The sequence below is a fragment of the Prunus persica genome, chromosome G1 (assembly GCF_000346465.2).
Source record: "Prunus persica cultivar Lovell chromosome G1, Prunus_persica_NCBIv2, whole genome shotgun sequence".
In the NCBI taxonomy this organism is placed as follows: domain Eukaryota; kingdom Viridiplantae; phylum Streptophyta; class Magnoliopsida; order Rosales; family Rosaceae; genus Prunus; species Prunus persica.
This window is the reverse complement of record NC_034009.1, coordinates 4,876,895-4,899,046: the sequence shown is the minus strand read 5'-3', so window position 1 is coordinate 4,899,046 and position 22,152 is coordinate 4,876,895. Positions and strand designations below refer to the sequence as shown.

The following is a 22,152-nucleotide window of genomic DNA, read 5'->3' as shown; positions in this document are numbered from 1 at the left end:
AAACAAGAAAGAGAAGAAAGAGAAGAAAGAGAGAGAGAACAATGGATGGTTCCAGCTGCTGTTGCTGTTCTTGTTTAAGCTGCTAGCAATAGCAGCAAAACCAAGACCACATTTCCATTGTTGTCTCTGACTCTCTGCTGCAGCCTACACCCATTAATTGTTCACTTCAAGCTATAAACTAAACAATGACTGGCCGAGGACTACTAGGTAAGGATTGCTTCACTGCAAAAACAATGTTCTTCATCCTTATATCTGATTGTGGCTTGATTGTTATGTAAAATTGTAAAAACCATGTTGAGTTCCAACCCGAAAATCTATTGGTAATGATGAGGGAGATGCAACTCCTTATAAGCCCTTGCAAGGTTTCTTAACTTCCCTACGTGGGACTATATTCACACACGAACTACTAAAGCAGTTTTCCAATTTTTTGTAGTTGCAGTGGCGTCTCCAGGAACCTCTATGGAGATGAACTCCACTTCTAAGCCGACGTCTCCAGCGCTGTTCTTTTTCCTCGGAGGGATAGTCATGCTCATAATTTTGCTTGTTCTGATATTCGTGTTTCGGAAACTGATCAAACCAGAAGAGCTTAAGAAATTGGTAGCACGAGCCAGAAGGCAGCCAGGTTGTAGTATAGATTAATTTCAAAAAATAACAACCAAGATTTTGGTAAGACCTCAATTGTAATATTTTTCTTTCTGTCTTAATGCAGAATCCAAAGATTTGTTCAGTGGGAACCTTCGAACAATAAGCTATTTCGACTTCCGGACATTGAAGATGGCAACCAAGAACTTTCATCCTGGTAATCTCCTTGGAGTAGGTGGATTTGGCCCTGTCTATCGGGTACTATTACTGAATCTATGGCAACCAATGGTGTTAGTTTTTATTTTTATTTCCTGAACCTGCAAGTTTGAGACAGTCATCCAAACCACAAGTTTCTACATATAACTTCATTAACTCATAAGATTTTTAAAATGTCTCCATAGTGTAGATGCAAGGCTGCTTAACTTTTCAAAATCAATATATTAAGATTCATTTAATACATATGATATGATAAGTTGAAATGACAATATACTTGGAAAAAATAAAAATGAAACTTTTGGTGCTTTCTGCGCCTTTATATGTTCATCACCATTCTGTTCGGAGTTGGAAGAACACATTCTTGGGATTTTGAGGAACAGATGGGAGTCCTTCATTTCTAAATCTCTTTCTATCTTTTTGTCAGGGAAAACTAGGAGATGGGAGGCTAATTGCTGCTAAGAAATTGTGCCTTGACAAATCTCAACAAGGAGAATCAGAATTTCTTACAGAGGTAAAGTTGATCACTAGCGTTCAGCACAGGAACTTGGTTCGGCTTATCGGATGTTGCTCAGATGGGCCTCAACGGCTGCTTGTGTATGAATACATGAAAAACAGGAGCTTGGACCTCATAGTATATGGTATTACTTCTTGAATACTTTGCATTCTATCCATTTATATATTAGTGGTATCCACTTGCCACTTAACAAAGTTTTTTCCCATCACACAAAAATTTAAAAAGTAAGCAGACAGATGTAAGAAACTAAAATAATTCTTTTGCTCTTAGCATAAGATGATTCATATGTACGTAAATGTAATTCCTTTGATCTTCATAAATGGAGAAGGGAATTTGTAGGTAATGATTAGCCATCATCAGGGATTCAGGGTCCTCAAAAACTGCATGAAAATGTACAATCTGCCGCCAAACCTGAATTTCCAACTATGATGTGAAAATGTTAGCTTTTGTTCTGGATGTACCACTCCAATAGTTTCGAGACTCAGTTTTCTGTTTTGTTATCTGTTATGATGTTGGAAGAGTTGTTTACTCCTGAAATTTTTTTGAGGATATATTTTCTGGGAATTCATAATGCCCTATCAGATGGCTGAGTCACATGTACGCTATTTTCTTCTTCGAAAGCAATCTCTATTTCTGAACAATCCATCTAAATGTGAAGGTTACTTATTTTTACTAATGAATTGTCAATCATTTTGTTCTGCAAACATGTTTCAAGGGCTGATTTTCTGATCTCATGTCCAAGATCTACTTCCTTCGATCAGCAGATTAACTGAAACTTGACACTTAGACATAGTGCAATAAATCATTGAACTTTGATGATTACATACTCTTCTTAATGGAAAACAGGAAAAAGTGATCGGTTCCTGAACTGGAGCACCAGGTTCCAGATAATTGTGGGTATTGCTCGAGGTTTACAGTATCTGCATGAGGATTCTCCGCTAAGAATTATCCACAGAGATATCAAGGCAAGCAACATTCTTCTTGATGAGAAATACCAACCAAAGATTGGAGATTTTGGGCTGGCTAGGTTCTTCCCTGAAGACCAAGCTTATCTCAGTACAACATTTGCTGGAACTTTGTAAGTCCTTCACCTAATATATTATTCCATAAGGTCCCTTCATGAGTCATTGATTAGACGGCACGTTCTATACATTTGTTCAAGATTTGGTAATGCACATTAGACCTTTTCTCCCATGGGCAAAGGAAGAAAGAAATTAAAAAGAGAGAGCATAATTCTTCCTTTTGGAAGAAAAATACTGTTATGTACCACAAGAATCACAATCATGAGGTCTTGTATGCCTCTACTGCGCACCATTACCGGAACTGGTTTAGTTCCTTCACTGCTGCTGGTTATAGTTATTTTCACAAACATGCTGCCACCGGTTTTGTTATTTTCACAACTATAGAGCCAAGGATAAACAGATTAAAGAAAAATTGCTTGCACTTCAGTCATTTATGAGTTCAAAAGTAAATTTCTAGTATTCACCACATGTTTAAGATGTTTTAGAAGATTTTACGTAGATGCGTAAATTATGCTTTAGATGCATGTTGGAATGACACAATTTGCTTGCAGTCCAGCAACTGGTGGACAAACTAAAAAAAAGGCCTTAAGAATATTCTTCTCTGTTTTTCCTTCTGTTTTTAACTGTCTCTTTTCTGCTTGTGCAGGGGTTATACAGCACCGGAATATGCTATTAGAGGAGAATTGTCCGAAAAGGCGGACATATATAGTTTTGGAGTTCTTGTGCTTGAAATAATTAGCGGAAGAAAAAACACAGATCTCACTTTACCATCAGAAATGCAATACCTCCCTGAATATGTAGGCCTTCTATCCTTCATCAATTATTACTTATACAGCAATTCAATGATTCTTTTAGCATAGTTGGAATTCTTGCCACTGACCATTTCACTTATTAATTTAGGCATGGAAGTTATTCGAGACGTCAAATGTGATCGAGCTAGTAGATCCAAAATTGCATGAAAATGGATTTGTGGAAAGGGATGTTTTGCAAGCAATCCAAGTTGCCTTCTTATGTCTTCAGCCTCATGCAAATCTGAGACCCCCAATGTCAGAGGTTGTAGCAATGCTAACTTGCAAAGTTGAAATGATTGGAACACCTATGAAACCTGCCTTCTTAGCACGAAGACGCACGAAAGATCAGAACCTTTCTTGGGATACAATATCTGAGGTCTTCCCTTCTCCCTTTCAGAGTGAATCTACCTCATTACCTAAACCACCAACTTGAGGGCCGTTTCCTGTCTTGCAAGGAAAGTCAAAATGGTATGAGGGCTTCATGCACACTGTCAAACTTCAAATGTAGCTACAAATTATTGGTTTTTTTTTTTTGTTCTCTCATCCCTAAGTTTTCACACATGTCTATTTAATCTTTAATTTTTTAGAAAAATGGGGTTACTTGGTGGTAAATATTTTGTTACTTGCATATGGGAGATTTGAAAGATGTTACATGTTAAGGAGTGAAGATTGAAGAACCACTTTTGAGAAGCTCAGAACATATGTTTTAGCTTCCTACGTAATTAGAGTTTTTAACAATCATTTGAGACATTCTTAGATTCAAGATTCTTCCTAAGCAGGATGGCTTGCAATCTTAGTTTGGAATATCTATTTTGAAAATCATTTAGCAGCTTTCTATTTAAGCTCAATGACTAAATCAATGATTTGTATATAGATAATCTTATGTTTGACTAGGGTTGATTTTTGTTGGTGTTGTAAACATCATGGCTAAAAAATCTACAGTATTTTGCCAAAGTTAGTGTTTGAAAATGTAGAGATCCTGGTCTGAGAAATAAAGTTTAGCCCAATTGCAGCTTTTTCTTGTTCCTCGCACCAAATTAGTAATTGGGGGGCTTCCTTTTTGTTAAAAAGAAAGCATTATCAAAGCTTATTGTCACCTACAGTCTGACATTCAGCAAAAAGACCAACTGTCTGACCAGGCGTCCCTTTCCCTACACACTGCTCTACACTAAATTGTAGCCAAACGAAACACAACGCAAAATTCACATTATGCAAAGATGTATATATTTTTTATTTATTCAAAAATTACCGTCAATTCATAAATTTCGGGTGGAGGGGGATTTGAGCACATGACTTCCGAATGCAGGAGTTGTAACTGTTTTTAATCACTTGAGTTACAAACTTCTTACGAATTCTGTCTCTTTAAATAGCATTATAGATGTCATCTCTGACATATAAATCCATTTTGACTCACTTGGATTAAAATTAGTATTACTGTAGTTAAGTTCATCCATTTATGTAGGTGATTATGAAAAAAAACAAAGCAAAAGAACATTGGAACCCAATAACACAATCATAACCAAATCATGTTCTCTCTCTCCCCTTGATTTTAAATAGGTGTTCAACTCCCTTACACGAACCCCAACATCCTCCTGTCTGTCAAACCCAAACCTTGACTTTTCCCTCTGCACCATGCGCACCCCCATACCCCACTGCTGTGCCTTGTTTAGAGGGATACGACCTAATGTCCCCGCCACTTCTGTGCCTTGTTTAGAGGGATACGACCTAATATAGCCTCACAGAGACAATGAGGGAGGAGGACGAAAGAGAGAAATTTCACACGAAAAAATTGCAAAACAAAAATGACAAAAGAATAAGACAAACCAAGAGAAAGTGAAGAAAGATCTATATGAGAGGAAAAAAGTAGCTTTGAATTTAATGAAGGCTGGCATGTTGAGCAGCTGATACAGAGAAATTAATCCTTTTATCACACAAGTTTTTAATTAATGAAGTTTTCCATTTCAGCATTTTTTTAATTATAAATTTTTATATAATGCTGGCAATGGATCTAAACAGAAGCACTTCTTTTTCCTTAGAACAGTATGCAGAAGCACACCAATATCCTCCTCTTTCCCACATAAAGACGTACAGATCATAAGAAACAAAACTCTCAGTTACTCATATCACTAACATTTTAGATAAACAAAAAGGAAATACAAATACAAATAAGAGAGAGAAGCTTCAATATAGAGGATGCCAATACTCCATATATGAAGGTATTAACTACTATTACATCAAGGCTGGCTATTTCTTCATCACATTTTTTTACCTGTTATGTAAGGGATTGGGACCAGTGGGAACAACCCTTTTGTTTTCTGAGGTGGTGTTCTTAGAGTTAGAGTGAAAAAAATAATCATAAAACTGGTGCCCCTTTGACTTGCAGTACTGGCTGAAATTTGCTGCTTCTGGCACTCTTCCATTTGATGATGAGCTCTTCATCCTCTTTCCAACATCATGATGATGATGATGATGATGATCAAAAGTAGTGAAAAAGCTGGACCTTGCAACTGCATTTGATCTAATACAAGCCAAAACCAAGAGGCACAAAAGTGTAATATCAGCCAATCTCATTGCAACACACTCACTGCTACTAGCTATATATAGCTGTTGAATTCACTGATGAGAGGAAAACTTGGGAACCATATATAAACCAGAGAAACCCAGAAGAGAACAAAGACAAATATACAAGAAAACCCACAAAAGCACATACAAAAGCGACCTTTGGGAGAGGGAGATAAAGAGGCAAAAGGAATGGGGGATTATGGTGATATATATATATCTTTTGAAGAGAAATACAAAGAGGGCTAATGAGAGGGGGATTTTAACAGGACATGCATTTACTAAGGGTATCTCAGGATATACAGTAAAAGACTAGTGTGATATATCAACATCTCTGTAGCTTTGAAGAACAGAAGAAAGCCTCTCACCAAACCTCATTAAATTCCTTTCTGCAGCATTCAAGTCATTGGCCATCCATTAATCAATAAATTATGACAGAATTAAACAAAACAGAATTCTTTTTGAACAAGTTTGAAGTTTTAAGTCAAAGGGGCTCTCACATCCCAAATTAAAAGCACAACATTCTTTTGCCTGCCTAGAGCTAAGCTATATATCATACATATTACATACCCTTTTGATTCCTCTCCCCAAGGCATGCAGTCCAAAGCTCTTTTGTGTTTTAGGAGAAACCCTCATCAGTCTCCATTGGACTCTTTCCTCCATGAGAGCTATTAAAGCCCTTGTGTCAAAAGCTGACACCCAGAGCAAAAGGAAAAACTGCAAATTAATGTTTTGTTGGGGACATGCAGATGCAGATATTAATTGATATAGGGTCTTATCAACCAAAAAAAAAAAGAAAAAAAAAAGAAAAAAAGAAGAAGATATAGGGTGATGAGATTGTGACCTGTTCTGATCACATTAACTTGTGAAGCACGTCATTTGCTAATTAGGGTTTCGCTTGAATTGATACATGATGAAATTTGTCAGGTTTTTTAGTTGCTATTTGGTTGTCTTTTGGGTGAATGGGGTGAGAAAGAGATACTCAGACAAACAACCTTGTAGACTGTAATGTATTCTGCCGGTGCCCTTGCCGGAGTGCCAACAAGACTTAGACACTTGTCACTTCAATTAATCTTTAATTTAGGTAAGGGTTTCGTCATGTCTTATCATTCATTTATTGTACTTGTTGTTAACATAATAATAGAATGATATGGGGGACAGTCATCACTAATTATCGCATCATTTGTCAAATGTATGAAACGTACTGTTCATTTGTCAGATGTATGAAACTTACTGTGTGCGGTGGTGCAAGGATGATTTAATCCCCCAGTACACTATTGATCTCAATTTTTTAAAATTAATAATTGATGTGTCATCGGAGCTAATGGTGTTACGGCGAGATCTAAGCATATCTTGAGTCGTGGAGTGGCGGATCGACAATATTTTAGCAGAACTTGAGTGTGTGGAGTGGCTGATATGGGATATTTGAGCATATCTCAAGTCATGGAGTGGCAGAGCAAGGCGATTGAGCCCTTACTTAGATTCGTTGCTTTGTTTGGTCTAATGTATATATTTTGAGTGCTGCTAAATAAACTCTAAAATTAACTGAGTACACCATACTATCAAACTATTTATTGAATGACTAATTTACCCTAATATAAAATGACCAAAATGATATGTTGAATTGTGAAACAAATATAATTTTAGTAAGTACACACTACTCACCATATCCAATCCTAATCAAACATATTATTTGACAATGCAAAGAGCATTGGCGGTGGCGCAAAGAGGTATCGTTGAATGTTCGTTCCTTTGCCGACCAACAGCCCTCCATTGCTGCCCAACAACTCCTCCATTAGAGATGAAGGTTAAGGAAATTATTAAGAGACCAAATATGAAAGTGGAAGACCATCTAACTATTCATAACAATCATTGAAGATATTAGTTGGATCTAAAGTTCAAATATAAGAAGGCATTTGGGAATTAGTTTTCATTTGAATCAAGTTTGCAGTAGCTATTTGACCCATATGGCTTGTTGTCGAACCAGTTTGAAGAAATTCGTTATTTGAAGACTAAATCAAAACCCCATTGAGATGAGAGAAAAAAAAAAAAAGAAAAAAAAAAGGGAATTTTCAGAACAGAACAAAAAAAACCCATATTTGTTCAAATTGACTCCTTTTAATGTGAAGAACAAAAGCTTTAGAAGAAATTAAAATATGACGTAGCAAATGAGATGTGATATAGTATATTAGGTTGTACCAAGGGTATTTTGTGTAGTTAAATAGGGTGTACTTAGTTAATTTTATATTTTGATTTAAATAATAGAGTTTACTCAGTTAATTTTAGGATTCATTTAGCGTCACTCTATATTTTTCATGTTTAATGAAATTTCCTTTTTTTACCAAAAAAAAAACTTGTGAATAGATTTCAATGTGCAGGAAAAAAGAAAGAAGAAGGGAAAAAAAAAAAAAACTTGATTTACATATGATTTAATCTTCAAACACAGATAAAAGATCAATATAAAACACAACATTTATTGCCAAGTTTTGTAAAGGAGATGTGTATATCCAAAGTCGTTAAATTATTTCCTTACATGTCATGAACTTAGATTATAATATTAATAAATAAATACACGTATATAACATGAATAAATTGATGTTACTCTTTAACAAATCATGATATGTTCCTTTTTCAAAATTGGCTTGGTCCTCCACCATTTGTTTGAACTTAACTTGCTTAAATCTTGATATGAAATTCTCTTGTAGCGAGGAAGTTTGCTAAAGAAAAAGCCTAATTCAACATTTAAAAAGGAATCTAATGTACACTTCCATACGAACTTCTGCAGTCTCAAATGAAAATATAGGCTCCTCTTAAAACCTTTCCAACTTTGAAAGTGTTCATATATGGCAAGAGTGCTCATGATAGAATTATGTTGTACAAAATATGAATGCAAAAGAAAAGACAAGTTGAAAAGCAAAGAAAGATTTACATTCCACAACCATAAAAAGAAAAAAGAAAATCATTGTTGGAATTATCATTCATGACCAGGTACGCACGTGAGAAGAGCACAAAATAATGTTTAATAGAACAATAAAAAAAGAAAAAAAACGAAAATTCCTTTCTCCATTGGGAAGTTCACTGCCTCTCTCTCTCTCCGTCCCTGTTAACTTGCCTGGAAAATTTAATAACAGAAAAACCGATGCAGCCTCCACACTTCACTCACTGTCAAAACCAAATGGTGTGAAATGGCAGTGGCTTCCAATTCCCCAACCCAGAAGAAGCGTTACACTGTCACCGCTCTTGTCTTCATCACCCTCTTTCTCTTCACCATCTTCCTCTTCAGCAAACGAGCTCTTGAGCCTTCTCTCTCTCTCTACAAAAATCCCTTTCCCCAAATCCCCTCTTCTTCTTCTTCTTCCTCGCTTCCAAATTCCAACCTCTCCCTGCCCAACTCCACATCTACAGAAAGAGTAGCAGTGGACCCACCTTCTTCTTCAGGCAGTAATTACCAACTGCCCTTGCTCCATTCTATCTCTGCACAGCCATTGGACCCACCAACCCAACAACCCGTTTCATCCAATTCACAAACTGAAGAGCCAACGGAGTTCAATGATGAAACTGAGCAAGACCCAGGTCGTGAAAATGAAACCCCATTTGGTGAAATGGGTGAAACTGGGTGTGATTTGTATCTGGGGACTTGGGTGAAGGATGAGCATTACCCGCTTTATAAACCCAGTTCTTGCCCTTATGTTGATGAAGCTTTTGATTGCCAAAGCAATGGGAGGAGTGACTCTGAGTATCTCAAATGGCGGTGGAAGCCTGAGGGATGTGATCTTCCAAGGTATCTCTGTCCTGCTTTAGTCGTTATCCTTGTGATTTTGCTCTGTGGATATTATGCTTTTTTTATTTTGGTCTGTTGTCAATTGTTGAAAATGGATAATATTTTCAATTTAAGAAAGCTTCCACCGATCTGTTTTAGGAAGAACATGTCTACTAGCTGCAATTTAAACATCAAGGTATCTAATTTGAATGCCCACCAAGCTCAATCACAATGTAGGACCCATTATGATGCCAAATGTCTTGCTTTCTAAAGAAATATTGTTCCTAGAATGAGGTCCAGAAAACGTCTATGGGTAGTGGACAAAGATAATACAGAAAACATGTTTTGTCCCGTGAGGAAACCTTAATGAGCAAAGGAATGCTAGACTTTCATAACAAACAGAAACTCTGTTCTGGTTTGTGCATTTCTAAATCCTCTGTTTTTGGATTGTGAAATGGCAACCTCCATTGGCCATGTTATTGGCTATCACTACCATTGCCTTGCATCCATTGATATTGTGCTCTATCTGTTTGATCACTTTTCAAAAAAATGTGCATACTTGTCTAACAAGCTTGAATTCCATGAGAAATTGGATGAATCAATCACATAGTGGGCAAATGAAATTTCTCAATCAGTGATCTGCAATCTTGAAGAATCAAATTGTCAGAATGCACATCGTAAGAAGTCCCAAGTTTGAGTCCCCATAGAAAAGGATTTAGTAATAAAGAAAGCCCTGCCCAAGCTCATTTCCAACAGAGGTTGGAGCTTTGGCCATTTATTTAATCTAAAGACAGATGAGCTCAGCCTTAACTCAACTTCATGCCTAGAAGGTTTCCTAAATTCACCTTATTCCTGAGCTCATTAACAGCTCAGCCTGATAATTCTCCATCATAGGGAAGGGCTTGATGCTAGTGATAAAATATGAACTTCGGAATCTCATTCAGTAAATGTCACAGAGTGCAAATTCATGCACGTATACTAGAGTTCTATAGCTCAGTAAGGTACATAGAGTTATATATCAAAGGATGTGATGGGAGGTGATCAAGGGCAGCATGTTGAGTTTGGTGCAATGGTGCAATGAACTGAAATTGGAACTGGATCCAGATCTGATTACAGAGGTGATGCCCTTGGATGTGACTGGTGGTTTGACTGAATGAGCGAGGGATGCAATGGGAGGTGATCAGGAGACTACTAACATCTAGGTTGGACTAGTTAACTATGTTTAGGAAATCACCAACTTGCTGAATTACCATTTTTTGAATCACGCTCCACACCAGGGATGGTGCACATCTACCCTTACATGGATTTGAATCACGACTTGAAAATCATCTTTGCAAAATTCAAGGAGACCTATGCCATTATGCCACAGGGCTATTGAGACTATGTCAAACAAATCTAGTTGTTTGTCATTAGGAAATTGTTAGTGCCTATATAAAAGGCTGTGGATATGGTTTGAACAAATTGAAAAAGAAAGATGAGTTTCCTTGTTTACCAAAGTGCTTCTCCAATTGATTAATGCGAGTCAATTTAATTGATAAAACAGAACAAAATCGTTTTGTTTTATGATAAAAAATTATTGAAGTATCTTCCATTAGTGATAAAAGCCCCAAATGTTAATTAGATCAATCAGAAGTCAAAGAAATAGCTTGAATTGGATGCAAATTAGTAGAACAAAATGGGGGAAAAAGAAAGTATATATAGGAAAGCATCTTATAAGATGTGGAAAAAAATTGATTGTGCTTCTCGGGAAGAATTTACTTGCTGCAGAATTTCTAGTGGCAAGGTGTAGGCTTTATAGCCAAAAAGAGTGATTCTTATGATGTGCCACGGAAAATATTGGAAAAGTACATATATCAAGGGCAGAAAATTAGATATAACACAATGGGTTGTCTACAGATGTCTATTTACAAATTGAACTTTTAGTTGAGATTTGGGAAATAAATTACAGTTATGCTCTTCCTAGTTCTGATCTGAGAGGTACAGTTTTAGTGAGTTTGAGGGTATGCATAGTCCTCAAATTTTATGCAACTAGTTCCACTTCGAGCCTTTTTGCAATTTAACGGCATTTGTATGTAGCATGCTTTCTTTGAAACAATATTGAAGATGATTTCCTAATATATATTTATTTCAGTATTTGAATAATTATCTTGGTCTCCCATTTTACTTTGATTCTATTTGCCTCCTTATTCATGCTAGTTTATCAATTTTCTTGGAATACATTTTGTTTCTGCACTCACCGTCACTCGTAGGTTTAATGCAACAGACTTCTTGGTGAGACTACGTGGTAAAAGATTGATGCTGGTAGGAGATTCCATGAACCGGAACCAGTTCGAGTCAATCCTTTGCCTCCTCCGCGAAGGCTTGCATAATAAGAGCAGAATGCATGAAATTCACGGCCACAAAATAACTAAGGGGAGAGGCTACTATGTTTTTAAATTCGAGGTTAGATCATTGTGATCCTAATTTCTAGTTCATTCACCCATATAGTTTGCACTTGAGTAAGTTTTTTTCTTGATTACGTGTCACGTTCTTAAGCATTGATTGTAAAGTGTAGTTGGCAGCTTCCCCATAGCCCAATTGGTTTTGTTTCATGTTAGTTAGAACTTACTTTTTCATTATACGTACTAAGTCTATGTGTGTTTGGGCATCCTAAATTTACTTCTGCCATATTTGGGTGAAAGCTTACCTTCTGGAACACACTCCATATTTAGTTTTAGGATTGACATTACAATATTTTGATTTGGGCTGAAACTATCTAAGTTAAATCCAATTTTACCTTACTAGTTATTCAGTACACAGAATTACATCATACTCATTTTAAGTTCAACTTAGTTGTAGGGAGTATAATGGATCAGTTGGTACTTTTACTGATTGTGAAGTTTTCTGAAATTCTTGGACAGGACTATGACTGTACAGTGGAATTTGTGAGGTCACATTTCCTCGTAAAGGAAGGAGTCCGCCTTAATGGTCAAGGGAGTTCAAATCCAACTCTTTCGATAGATCAAATTGATAAGACAGCTAAACGTTGGAAAAGAGCTGACATTCTTGTCTTTAATACTGGCCATTGGTGGACTCATGGAAAGACTGCTCGTGGGTATGCTTACAAGCTTATCTAATATTTACTGACTATAATGTTATTTTCTTACATTTGTTCTGCAGATTGAAATATTCTTTTCTGGTTCATTCAGTTGTGTTAATCACTTTGATTTGTTTTGGGTGTTTATTTCTTAATTTCTTTTCTTTTGGCTGGTAGACAATAAAAGATCATCCATAGAATGCGAGTGCTGTCAATATTCAAATTTTGAAAACTGATATAGTATACTTCGATCTCTTACCAAGAAAAATACTCAATTAGCTTATAGATTGCAACTAACTGGCACCTAGTCTGGTTGACTGGTTTATGACCTCTTCATTTGGCCATTTTTACTTTCGCAAAATATACCGGAACCCTGTAGAAATATGACAGTTATTTCTTTCAGGAAAAACTACTATAAAGAGGGAGATTATCTTTATCCAAAGTTTGATGCATCGGAGGCCTATAGAAGGGCTCTGAGGACCTGGGCTAGCTGGATTGATCGTAATGTTAATCCATCAAAGCAGTTGATCTTCTATCGTGGGTACTCTTCTGCCCATTTCAGGTATATTCAACTGTTTAATCCTTTCATCTCGCACATTTTTGTTCAGTTCGTATCAGACAAACTAGAAGATAGAGTTCTGTATAAAATTTGCTTTTTGAGTGTTGGGAAACTTTCTTTCTCAACATTCAACTTGAAATTACTATAATGAGAAACAGAACAAAATTTTAAGATAATTAAACACTTAGTAACAAATTTTTAAGTACTAGAGAGAAGTAGCATATAATTGATTTATTTGTTTATTATGGAAAGTGTTTGACTTATCTATAATTTCTGTTCATTCCAAACTCTGGAAAGCAGAGGAGGAGATTGGGATTCAGGTGGATCATGCAATGGGGAAAAAGAACCAGTCTTAAGTGGGGCCATACTTGATAACTATCCTTTGAAAATGAAGATAGTGGATGAAGTAATCAAAGAAATGCGGGTTCCTGTGAAACTTTTGAATGTGACAAGGTTGACCAATTTCCGCAAGGATGGCCATCCATCAATCTACGGAAAGAATGCAACTGCTGGCAAAAAAGTTTCCACAAGGAAGCAAGACTGTAGCCATTGGTGCCTTCCTGGGGTCCCTGATGCCTGGAATGAGCTTATCTATGCCACCTTGGTTATTCAGCAGACCAAGTCAAAGAGTAAAAATTCATAGCCCTTTCCCAGTTTACCACTGAGCATTTACTAATGACAATATGGACATAAGATATCTGAATTCTCTTTACATGACCAAGAAGCTGTCAAACCTCTTGGCGGAACTCACCCGTACAAAACCGGCTTATAAGAAAAGGGTGTCCGGGTGTTTATGGATGAGAGATTATGTTAACACTCTGTTGGGCGCTCGGTTTTAGGCCAACCCATGTCTAAGATACACCTGCTCTGCTCTGGCACCGTGTTAAACTTGTAAGAAGTATCATTATCGATAATCCGCATACAAGGAAAGAGTGCTCATGGTGAGATTGTGCTAACAAAAGCTTGTGATCATCTTAAGTCGTGCACCTTTTTATTTTCTATTTATTATTTTTTGGTTCACTTTTATTTTTCCGTTTATTTCGGGTCAAAGAATAGATGCCCCATAATGAGTAATTTTGTAATGATTGCCAATGAGTTAAGGTATTTCTAGGTCTTCATTCTTCACTTCTTCCCTCTTGTGGTGACTTCTGTTTTTATTCTTTCTTTGGTAGGCCCCCCGTCATCTCTTAACAAGATTTCCAATGCAACTCTGCATTTGCTTGGACCATCATAATGAGATTCTTCAACGCTTTGGTCATGTTGCCCTCTTTCTTTTTTATTTCTTTTATCAGCTCATAATTTTCCAATTGGAAAAGTCAATCTCGTTATTGAAATGATTATTTGCTAGACTTCAGTTCCTCCAAATTACCAGTAGTCACCCAATCACCCCAAATTGAAGCAACGAAAATAAAATGATATCTCTACTCAACAAGAAAGCATGATTTAAACTTGAGATCTTTTGTTCTATTAGAAAAAACTTGAGATCCTTTGCAACATTGGGAATTCATTTTTCCTTTCCTTATAAGGGCAAAATGGTGAATTTCATTGGGACCTAACTGTTTTTCCAGAAATTCAAAAATTTTGATTACCAAAAAAAAAAGGACAACTCAACAAAACCCACCCAAAAAACAGGCGTTCTTTTAGCTGGCTTGGGAAAAATGATTCCCGGATTAGGAAATACCAACCCTTACTTGTTAAGCAAGAAAAGTAAAAATCTCCTGGTAGTCCTACTCGGATTAGGAAATACTAAACCTATACTCTTAGCACCGCCAAGGCTTGTGTATAAATAGAGAATTGGCCATTTGCAAAAATCACAATAAACACATTCTCTACCTTTTCATTCATCACTGTGAGAAAATATTGCTTTCGAATCAAGTTAGGTTAAATATCAACAGTTGGGCAAAAATGGGTGCACTCTGTGTCCATTCTACTAAGAAGGAATTGGACTTTCTTCAACTGAGGCAGCAACTCAAACAACGCATCAGAAATAATCATGCCAAGGAGGTGGTGTCTGTTTGTGACGGCTCGATTGATAAGAAGAACAAGTTGCCGTGTGACAACTTCGGATCCTTCTTTGGCCCCTCGCAGCATTCCATTGTACAAAGATTGATCGAGGAAAGCAAATCTTTAATGCCGGAGTTAAAGGTTTTGGCATCTAGGGTTCTTAAAAATTCCCAAGACAAGGGTAAAAAGAGCCTCAAGATTCCTGCCTCGGCCACAACAAAATCTCGTTCGACGGATTTGAAACTCAAGTGTAAAAGCATCAAAGAGTCCCGGGATTACTCGTTTTTGTTCTCAGACAATGCCGAAGTTCCAAAAGCTTCAAAAGAAGAGCCTGCACTTGGTAAAGATTCTGCCTCAAAGCCGAGTGAAGAAAGAAACCCGGGTTCGGGTTTCGGGATACAAAGAAGTTCTGGGACTGGGAGAGATTTGAAGACTGTAAGAAAGCAAAATCTGGAAGAGAAAGAGAGACTAGTTCATGGGAAGAGACATCCGATGCCAAAGAAGCATTCTTGTGTGATGAAGGAGAAAGAGAGAGGTCGTAAGCGCTTTAGGGAGGAGGAGGAGGAGGAGGATGATGATTTTGTGATGGTGTCCACCTTTGATGACATTCTAAGAGAAGAGAGGAGAAGTGAAAAAATTGCCAGAAAGGAGGATGAAAAAGAGCGGCTATTGATTCAGCAAGAAGAGAAGCAAGCTAGGTTGAGAAAGCAAAGAAGCTGAGAGCATCCAAAATCTGATGTTGAATTTGGATTAAGATTTCTCTGGTTTAATTGTTTGTTATGTAATTAAATTGTCTAGTTGATAAATAAAAGCACATTTTTTTTCACATGTGAATTTGTGTTTTTGAAATAAATAGGATGGATTTTATGATTTTCAAATACTTTAAAAAAAATTAAAAAAGAATTTGAATTAATGTGGCTGTCATATGTAGTTAGACATGAGCTATACATATGTTAAGTAAGAGAGCCCCTGTGGGTTTATACTTATCTATTCAATATAATGTCTACAATTCTCTTTTAGAAATCTCGACATGATACGAGGAAAATTTTATTAATTATCAAAATAAAAATAGAGGACTTAAAGCCTACAATTCTTAGAGAGTGTAAACTTGCAGTTTTAAATTTTTTTAAATTTTAAAATTTGAAAAAATTATTTTTGTATATAAATTAAAATTTCTTAAATTCATACATGGCTTCAAGCTTTATACATAGAAAACCAACGAGTCCCACATGCCATGTCAGCACAATTCATCACTCTCTTTAGCTGTTTATTTTGTCTAGTTAATATAAATGTTTCTGCCACTTAATTTGCACATGGCATGGAAAAGAGGTGGGTTACTTTACTCTAGTACAACTGTTACATTGAAGACTTCGGTTCCTCCTATACCAAATTACCAATCACCCATTCAACCATTCTTTTTACTTTTCCTACTAAGGACAAAATGGAGAATTTTATTGGGACCTACCTTTTTCTCCTGAAATTCTCCATTTTGCCGCTATAAAGTTTGATTACAAAAACTCGAAAAAATGGAAACCCAAAAAAACAGGCGCTCTTTTAGCTGGCTTGCAAAAATATATATATAAAAAATCTCCTAGTCCTAGTCGGATTTGGAAACACTAACCGACAAAGCTCATGTATAAATAGAGAATTGACCCCTTTGCAAATCACAATAATAAACACACTCTCTTCCTTTCATCATCATCCCTGTGATTTTGAAACCAAGTTAGGGTTTGAATATTGTAGAGATGGGGGCACGATTGATCTTCCGTTCTTCTACGAAGAAGGAATTGGACTTTCTTCAACTAAGGCAGCAACTCAAACAACGCATCAGAAACAATCATGCCGAGGAGGTGGTGGTGTCTGTTCGTGACGGCTCGATTCATGAGAAGAACAAGATGCCTTGTGACAACTTCGGATCCTTCTTTGGGCCCTCGCACCATGCCATTGCGCAGAGAGTGATTCAAGAAAGCAAAGCTTTAATGCCGGAGTTGAAGGTTTTGGCATCTAGGGCTTTTCGAAATTCCCAAGACCAGGGTAAAAAGAGCCTCAAGATTCCTGTCGATTTGAAACTCAAGTGTAAAAGCATAAAAGAGTCCCGGGATTACTCCTTTTTGTTCTCAGACGATGCCGAAATTCCGAAATCTTCAAAAGGAGAACCTGCACTTGGTAAAGTGTCTACCCCAAAGCCAAGTGAAGAAAGAAATCCGGGTTTCGGCGGGATACGAAGAGGTTCTGGGAGAGATTTGAAGATTGTAAGAAAGCAAAATCCGGAAGAGAAAGAGAGGCCAAAGAAGCCTTCTTGTGTGATGAAGGAGAAGGAGAGACATCGTAAGCGCTTTAGGGTAGAGGAGGATGAGGATGATGATAGTGTAATGGTGTCCACCTTTGATGACATTCTAAGAGAAGAGAGGAAAAGTGAAAGAATTGGCAGGAAGGAGGATGAAAAAGAGCGGCTATTGATTCAGCAAGAAGAGAAGCAAGCTAGGTTCAGAAAAGCAAAGAAGCTGAGAGCATCCAAAAACTGATGTTGCATGTTAAGATTTTTTGGTGCTTTAATTGTCAATGTAATTAAATTGTCTAGTTGATGAATAAAAGGGTATTGAATTTTATTTTTGAAATTAATTGGATGAATTGCAAATACTTAACCAAAAAAAAAAAGAGCCTCTTGAAGATTGTGGATATATAGAGTTGGGTTTGGTAACCACCCCTACATATGTAGTTTAATTAGCATACATAAAACCCAGATCATGGTGATTAGGAGGCTCCTTATTCATTTAATCTGGTAATTAGGAGGCTTGCCAACTATTTTGGCTATGTCTACAGTCAAATAATTTTGAAGAAAATGATGAGCTCTATAACTTTCTTTTTCGTCAATTATTTCACTTCTTACTGCACAAAGTAATGATTTTTCTGTTCATTAGACATGTGGTACATGTTTTTGTACCTACTAATTCAATATAAAGCCTACAATTCACATAGATTTCTATTTAAGTTGCAGTTTTTTTTCAAGGACAACGATCCAACCTTGAATTTAATGCCCGAGTAAAATTCACATATTAATTACTGTTTCACCCCTTAAAAAGATAGTTCCGAATTCCATCTTGCTCTTCAAAATTCAATTTAACCCATTTTTTTTTCTTCATAAACTCACTTTTTGCATCTCACGTTGTCCCTCGCTATAAACTCAATTTTGTAAGACCTCTTTGATTTTTTTTTTTCTTTAGAATTGAATGAAATAGCCCTAGCCTTAAATTTTATATTGTTTTAATATTGAAGTTTATATTGATATCATTTATTTATCTCCAATGATAAATTTTTAGTTAACTTGGACATGTAAATTCTTCATTTTTTTTCTTAAAAAATTAGAGTGGTAAGTCTAACAATTAAATTTTTTAATTTAAAATTCTATCCGATTGATCTCTTAAATACATTAATAATATCTTATTTAAATAAGGAAGTATGTTGGTGCAGTGATAAAATGTTGACCATATGAGTTGGAGGTCAAGGGTTTGAAACCCTCTTGACTCCAACTTCTAATAATGTTTTCCCACCCTAGGTTAAAATTCCAGCCCTAGGTTAAAGTAACTTTTGAGAGTAGGATGATATTTGTTGTAAAAAGTAGAAAATAAAATTCTTGACTTCTTTCTTTGTTGCTGTTTTTAGTCTCATTTTCTCAAATTATGGTTGGGAAATATATAAATGCTTTCGCTACTTAATTTGCACATCCAACAGAGGTGGGGTTACATTGAAGACTTCAAGTTGGGTTTGACACATACAATACGTCATAAGTAAGATGCAAAAGTAATTATTATCTTGTGAATTTTTTATACATCATGATGTACCATTTGTTTTTGTTTGCTCTGATTGATGTTTGAGGTGCACTTTCAATGTCAAATACGTGGTGTCTATGATAATTATAAACACAATTGTAACAAGGTGAGATTATTGAGTTATTCAATTTAATGACAATTTTTTTAACAAATATAAACGATATTGAAAGAGGAGAAATCGAACCCAGTGATACAATTTATTGATTTTTTTTAAAGATGCATCTGTACTAGGTTAGTATAGTATAGGACAATCCATCATTGCATTTTATAGTTTAATCTCCATCACAATTCTCTTTAGAATCGAATTAATGTTTTCAGATAATATAAAAAAGAATCTAATTAAAGTTTCTACTGTTTGTTTAGGAAGTCTTGAGTATTAAATTAACCCACCGTTACCTTTCCAATTTCTTATTTTTTATTTTCCACTTTATCATAATAAAGTACAGGATAAATAGAATGCAATGGGCGTTACGGGTCCTTGATAGTTTGTGAATTATTTTCATCATGAGCACCAAGTAATCAAATTTGGTAAAGTTCCATAAAAAATTAACGACTGCACCAGTAACTCCAGACAACTCTTGACTCATCATCTTGGTAAATATTCAACGGAAAATATTTTATTCCTTACCCTTATATGGAAGAAGTCATTCCTCCACCAACAGGATGTAATTCAGGAAAAAATGACTTTGACTTACAGATCAGTGGTCTTAAATTCAAATTCCCATAACACCTTGATAGTGTGTGTGTGAAAAAACCCTCCCTCCCCTAATATCACTTGTATTATTAAAAAAAAGAAACTGATTTTCCCACTCCTCTTTTGTCCACTTGCTGGAGAGGAAGTGGTGCGGTGTCCTTGTTTCTGTGTTTGTTTTAGTCTAATAATTCTCAGAAACTCAATAGGAGTTTGCTGATGTATGTATTTAGTGTTCGAATTTTCGATGTGGATTTGCCGTTACTGCCTTTGCGCAGTGGATTTGTATTGTAAGTCTAAGTACAGATAGTTCTTGTCTACCAAATTGGAGTTTTTAGGTTTTTCTGGCATGCGTAATTCTCTCCAGAGCAAACCAATTTATTTTTGTGTTTGGTCATTGAAGATGTTGTACTCATATTTGGCATTGCAACTACTCTGTACTTTTTTCTGTGTTATCAATAAAATTACTATCGCTTTTAATAATATAAAAGAAGTATTGAAAAATAAAAGGGAGTGTAAGTGAATAAAAGAGAGTGTAAGTGGACAAAATAGAAGTGAAAAATTCATCACTTAAAAAAAAGGCATTCCTTACTTTACTAGAAAATCTTAGTTCAATATATATGTGCAGATCGATTTTATGTATCACTGAGTTCTTGAGGAATATATAATATGTGAATGCATAGTTTGGTCATAAATGGAGATCAGATACAAATCATAACAATATGTGAATTGAAAAATTAAATACCATATATAACAAAAAAGAAGATTGATTGAAAGAGACATATCCTTATTTCCTAGAATGATTAGAGAACAGAAAAAACATGCCAAAAGAATATCAATACCAAGATCCTATAGCTTACAATTGTGCTTGTGAGGGAGTTGATATGGTTTTTAAAAAATAAAAAAAAAAGGTGCATGCAAATCAAATACATCCTTGTAAAGGAAATTATAATATAACATTAATTCTTTTTCTAGCTACCCTATTTTTTAATTAGCAGAACACTTGGACCCCCCCTCTTTGGAAACACATGCATTCAATTTAGTCATGTGGGTAGTTGTTGATTGATCAACATGATCAATGCTTTTGTTGCTTAATTTCTTGCACTTGTATATAAAGTTATGGTTATGGCTATGAAGCTATAGCCTCCAAATCTCCCTAGTTAATTTGTACCGTCAAAGCCGCCCTGCAATTTATTACTCTTCCGGACCACAGTGAGATCTTCTGTGTTCTTTGCAGCTGCTTGGTTATGGTGATGAGCTTTTACCATCCTCTCACAAGGTGGACACATTGAAAGCATTGTAGCCTTTGGGATTTGAATGTACAATGGCGATGCCTCATTCTTGTTTAACGATTTTAGCCCCTGCAATTCTTTCTTCAACCTACGATTCTCATCGCCAAGACTTTCGCAGCGTTTCTTCCAGAACTCGCAGTCTACTTCTGTTTGCTTCAACTTTGTCCTGCAATATATGGATATTCGTTCGTTTAATTTGTCGTGTCTATAGACAATATATATAATATGTCAGACTGTTTGACAAGAGAGCGTTTTGCTCAGACGAGTCACCTTGCTCTTCTGTTCTGAAACCAGACTTCGACTTGTCTTGGCTTCAGATTCAATTGCTCAGCAAGTGACTGTTTCCGGGCCTACATAATTTAGTCCCAATATTAATTAAGAACTCAAAAGTTAAACAAAATAAATAAGGAACTAAAATATTTATGTAGCAGTTCTTGACAATCTCTAGTTAATTAGAGGTTAAGCTAAATCAAGAGCATGCCTAAATCTCAGCTGAAATGAAAGATGTGTACCGGATTAAGGGTGCTATGGCGGCTGAAGCTTTCTTCCAGCAAGGTGGATTGCTCTTTTGTGAGCCTCAGTTTCTTTCTCACACCATTTTTGTTGTTCATGATAATACTCTTGTTATTTGTACCAATACTTCTCTCACTTTCTTCATCTTCATCCATTGCCCTCAAACTCGATCGATTTTCCATGTGATAACCCAAGGTAGCAACCTCCTGTTTTGGGCAAAGCGCAAAAGAGAGGTCTAAGCAAACCGAAGGATTTTCCTTCTTCCTCATCTCTTGCCTTGAAGCATATTCACCCACACCAAGTCCAAGAGCTAGCTTTGTGTTGCATGCTTCCTCATCACCACCCATGTTTCAGTATTGAGAGAGAGAGAGAGAGAGAGAGATGAATATAATTGTGAAATGGGAAAGAGGGGATTTGAAAGAGATTTTATTGTGGGAGTTGAATTTCAATCAGTTATTAGTCATAATATTTTTGATTGAGGAATTACACCAAATGACCCGTTTTAATGTACCAATGAAAAGTAGAGTATATTAATATTATTATGATAGAATAAAGGAATGCGTTAAAATTTTGACTCCTTTTAGGAAACCAGAACCTCCTTCAAATTTCAATGCCACATTTTGTTTTGACTTCAGGACTTCCATGGCGTAATGATCACCAGGACTTTTCTTTCCCTTCCACAAAGTTGACTTCTCATAACAACAATTTAGTCTTTTCTTGGTCCAACTTCTTGTTCTAAATAC

The 22,152-nt window shown here is 36.0% G+C and overlaps 5 protein-coding genes across 5 annotated transcripts; 4 read left to right on the top strand and 1 right to left on the bottom strand.

Moving 5' to 3' along the window:
* LOC18790898 (putative serine/threonine-protein kinase) lies at positions 460–3,602 on the top strand. The gene is made up of 6 exons (XM_007227160.2): positions 460–622; positions 710–840; positions 1,223–1,436; positions 2,159–2,390; positions 2,981–3,131; positions 3,235–3,602. The coding sequence occupies exons 1-6, from the start codon at positions 460–462 to the stop codon at positions 3,556–3,558; spliced, it is 1,215 nt and encodes a 404-aa protein (XP_007227222.1). The 3' UTR covers positions 3,559–3,602.
* On the top strand, positions 8,064–14,204 carry LOC18793564 (protein trichome birefringence-like 5). The gene is made up of 5 exons (XM_007222188.2): positions 8,064–9,465; positions 11,694–11,886; positions 12,345–12,538; positions 12,924–13,082; positions 13,380–14,204. Exons 1-5 carry the CDS (start codon positions 8,870–8,872, stop codon positions 13,720–13,722), a joined length of 1,485 nt encoding a protein of 494 aa, XP_007222250.1. The 5' UTR covers positions 8,064–8,869; the 3' UTR covers positions 13,723–14,204.
* Positions 14,985–15,803, top strand: LOC18788758. Its single transcript, XM_007224498.1, has one exon. It carries the CDS (start codon positions 14,985–14,987, stop codon positions 15,801–15,803), a length of 819 nt encoding a protein of 272 aa, XP_007224560.1.
* Positions 16,829–17,608, top strand: LOC18790969. Its single transcript, XM_007227057.1, has one exon. The coding sequence runs from the start codon at positions 16,829–16,831 to the stop codon at positions 17,606–17,608; it is 780 nt and encodes a 259-aa protein (XP_007227119.1).
* Positions 20,238–21,756, bottom strand: LOC18793461 (homeobox-leucine zipper protein HAT22). The gene is made up of 3 exons (XM_020555622.1): positions 21,409–21,756; positions 21,167–21,246; positions 20,238–21,062 (listed from the first exon to the last, which is right to left on the bottom strand). The coding sequence occupies exons 1-3, from the start codon at positions 21,754–21,756 to the stop codon at positions 20,765–20,767; spliced, it is 726 nt and encodes a 241-aa protein (XP_020411211.1). The 3' UTR covers positions 20,238–20,764.

Coding starts and splice junctions, on each gene's coding strand:
- LOC18790898 (XM_007227160.2), top strand. CDS start 460: ATGGAGATGAACTCCACTTCTAAGCCGACGTCTCCAGCGCTGTTCTTT. Junction 1,437..2,158: donor CTTGGACCTCATAGTATATG/GTATTACTTCTT, acceptor AATGGAAAACAG/GAAAAAGTGATCGGTTCCTG. Junction 2,391..2,980: donor ACAACATTTGCTGGAACTTT/GTAAGTCCTTCA, acceptor CTGCTTGTGCAG/GGGTTATACAGCACCGGAAT.
- LOC18793564 (XM_007222188.2), top strand. CDS start 8,870: ATGGCAGTGGCTTCCAATTCCCCAACCCAGAAGAAGCGTTACACTGTC. Junction 11,887..12,344: donor ACTATGTTTTTAAATTCGAG/GTTAGATCATTG, acceptor ATTCTTGGACAG/GACTATGACTGTACAGTGGA. Junction 12,539..12,923: donor CATGGAAAGACTGCTCGTGG/GTATGCTTACAA, acceptor TATTTCTTTCAG/GAAAAACTACTATAAAGAGG.
- LOC18788758 (XM_007224498.1), top strand. CDS start 14,985: ATGGGTGCACTCTGTGTCCATTCTACTAAGAAGGAATTGGACTTTCTT.
- LOC18790969 (XM_007227057.1), top strand. CDS start 16,829: ATGGGGGCACGATTGATCTTCCGTTCTTCTACGAAGAAGGAATTGGAC.
- LOC18793461 (XM_020555622.1), bottom strand. CDS start 21,756: ATGGGTGGTGATGAGGAAGCATGCAACACAAAGCTAGCTCTTGGACTT. Junction 21,247..21,408: donor GCCATAGCACCCTTAATCCG/GTACACATCTTT, acceptor TAAATTATGTAG/GCCCGGAAACAGTCACTTGC. Junction 21,063..21,166: donor TTTCAGAACAGAAGAGCAAG/GTGACTCGTCTG, acceptor CATATATTGCAG/GACAAAGTTGAAGCAAACAG.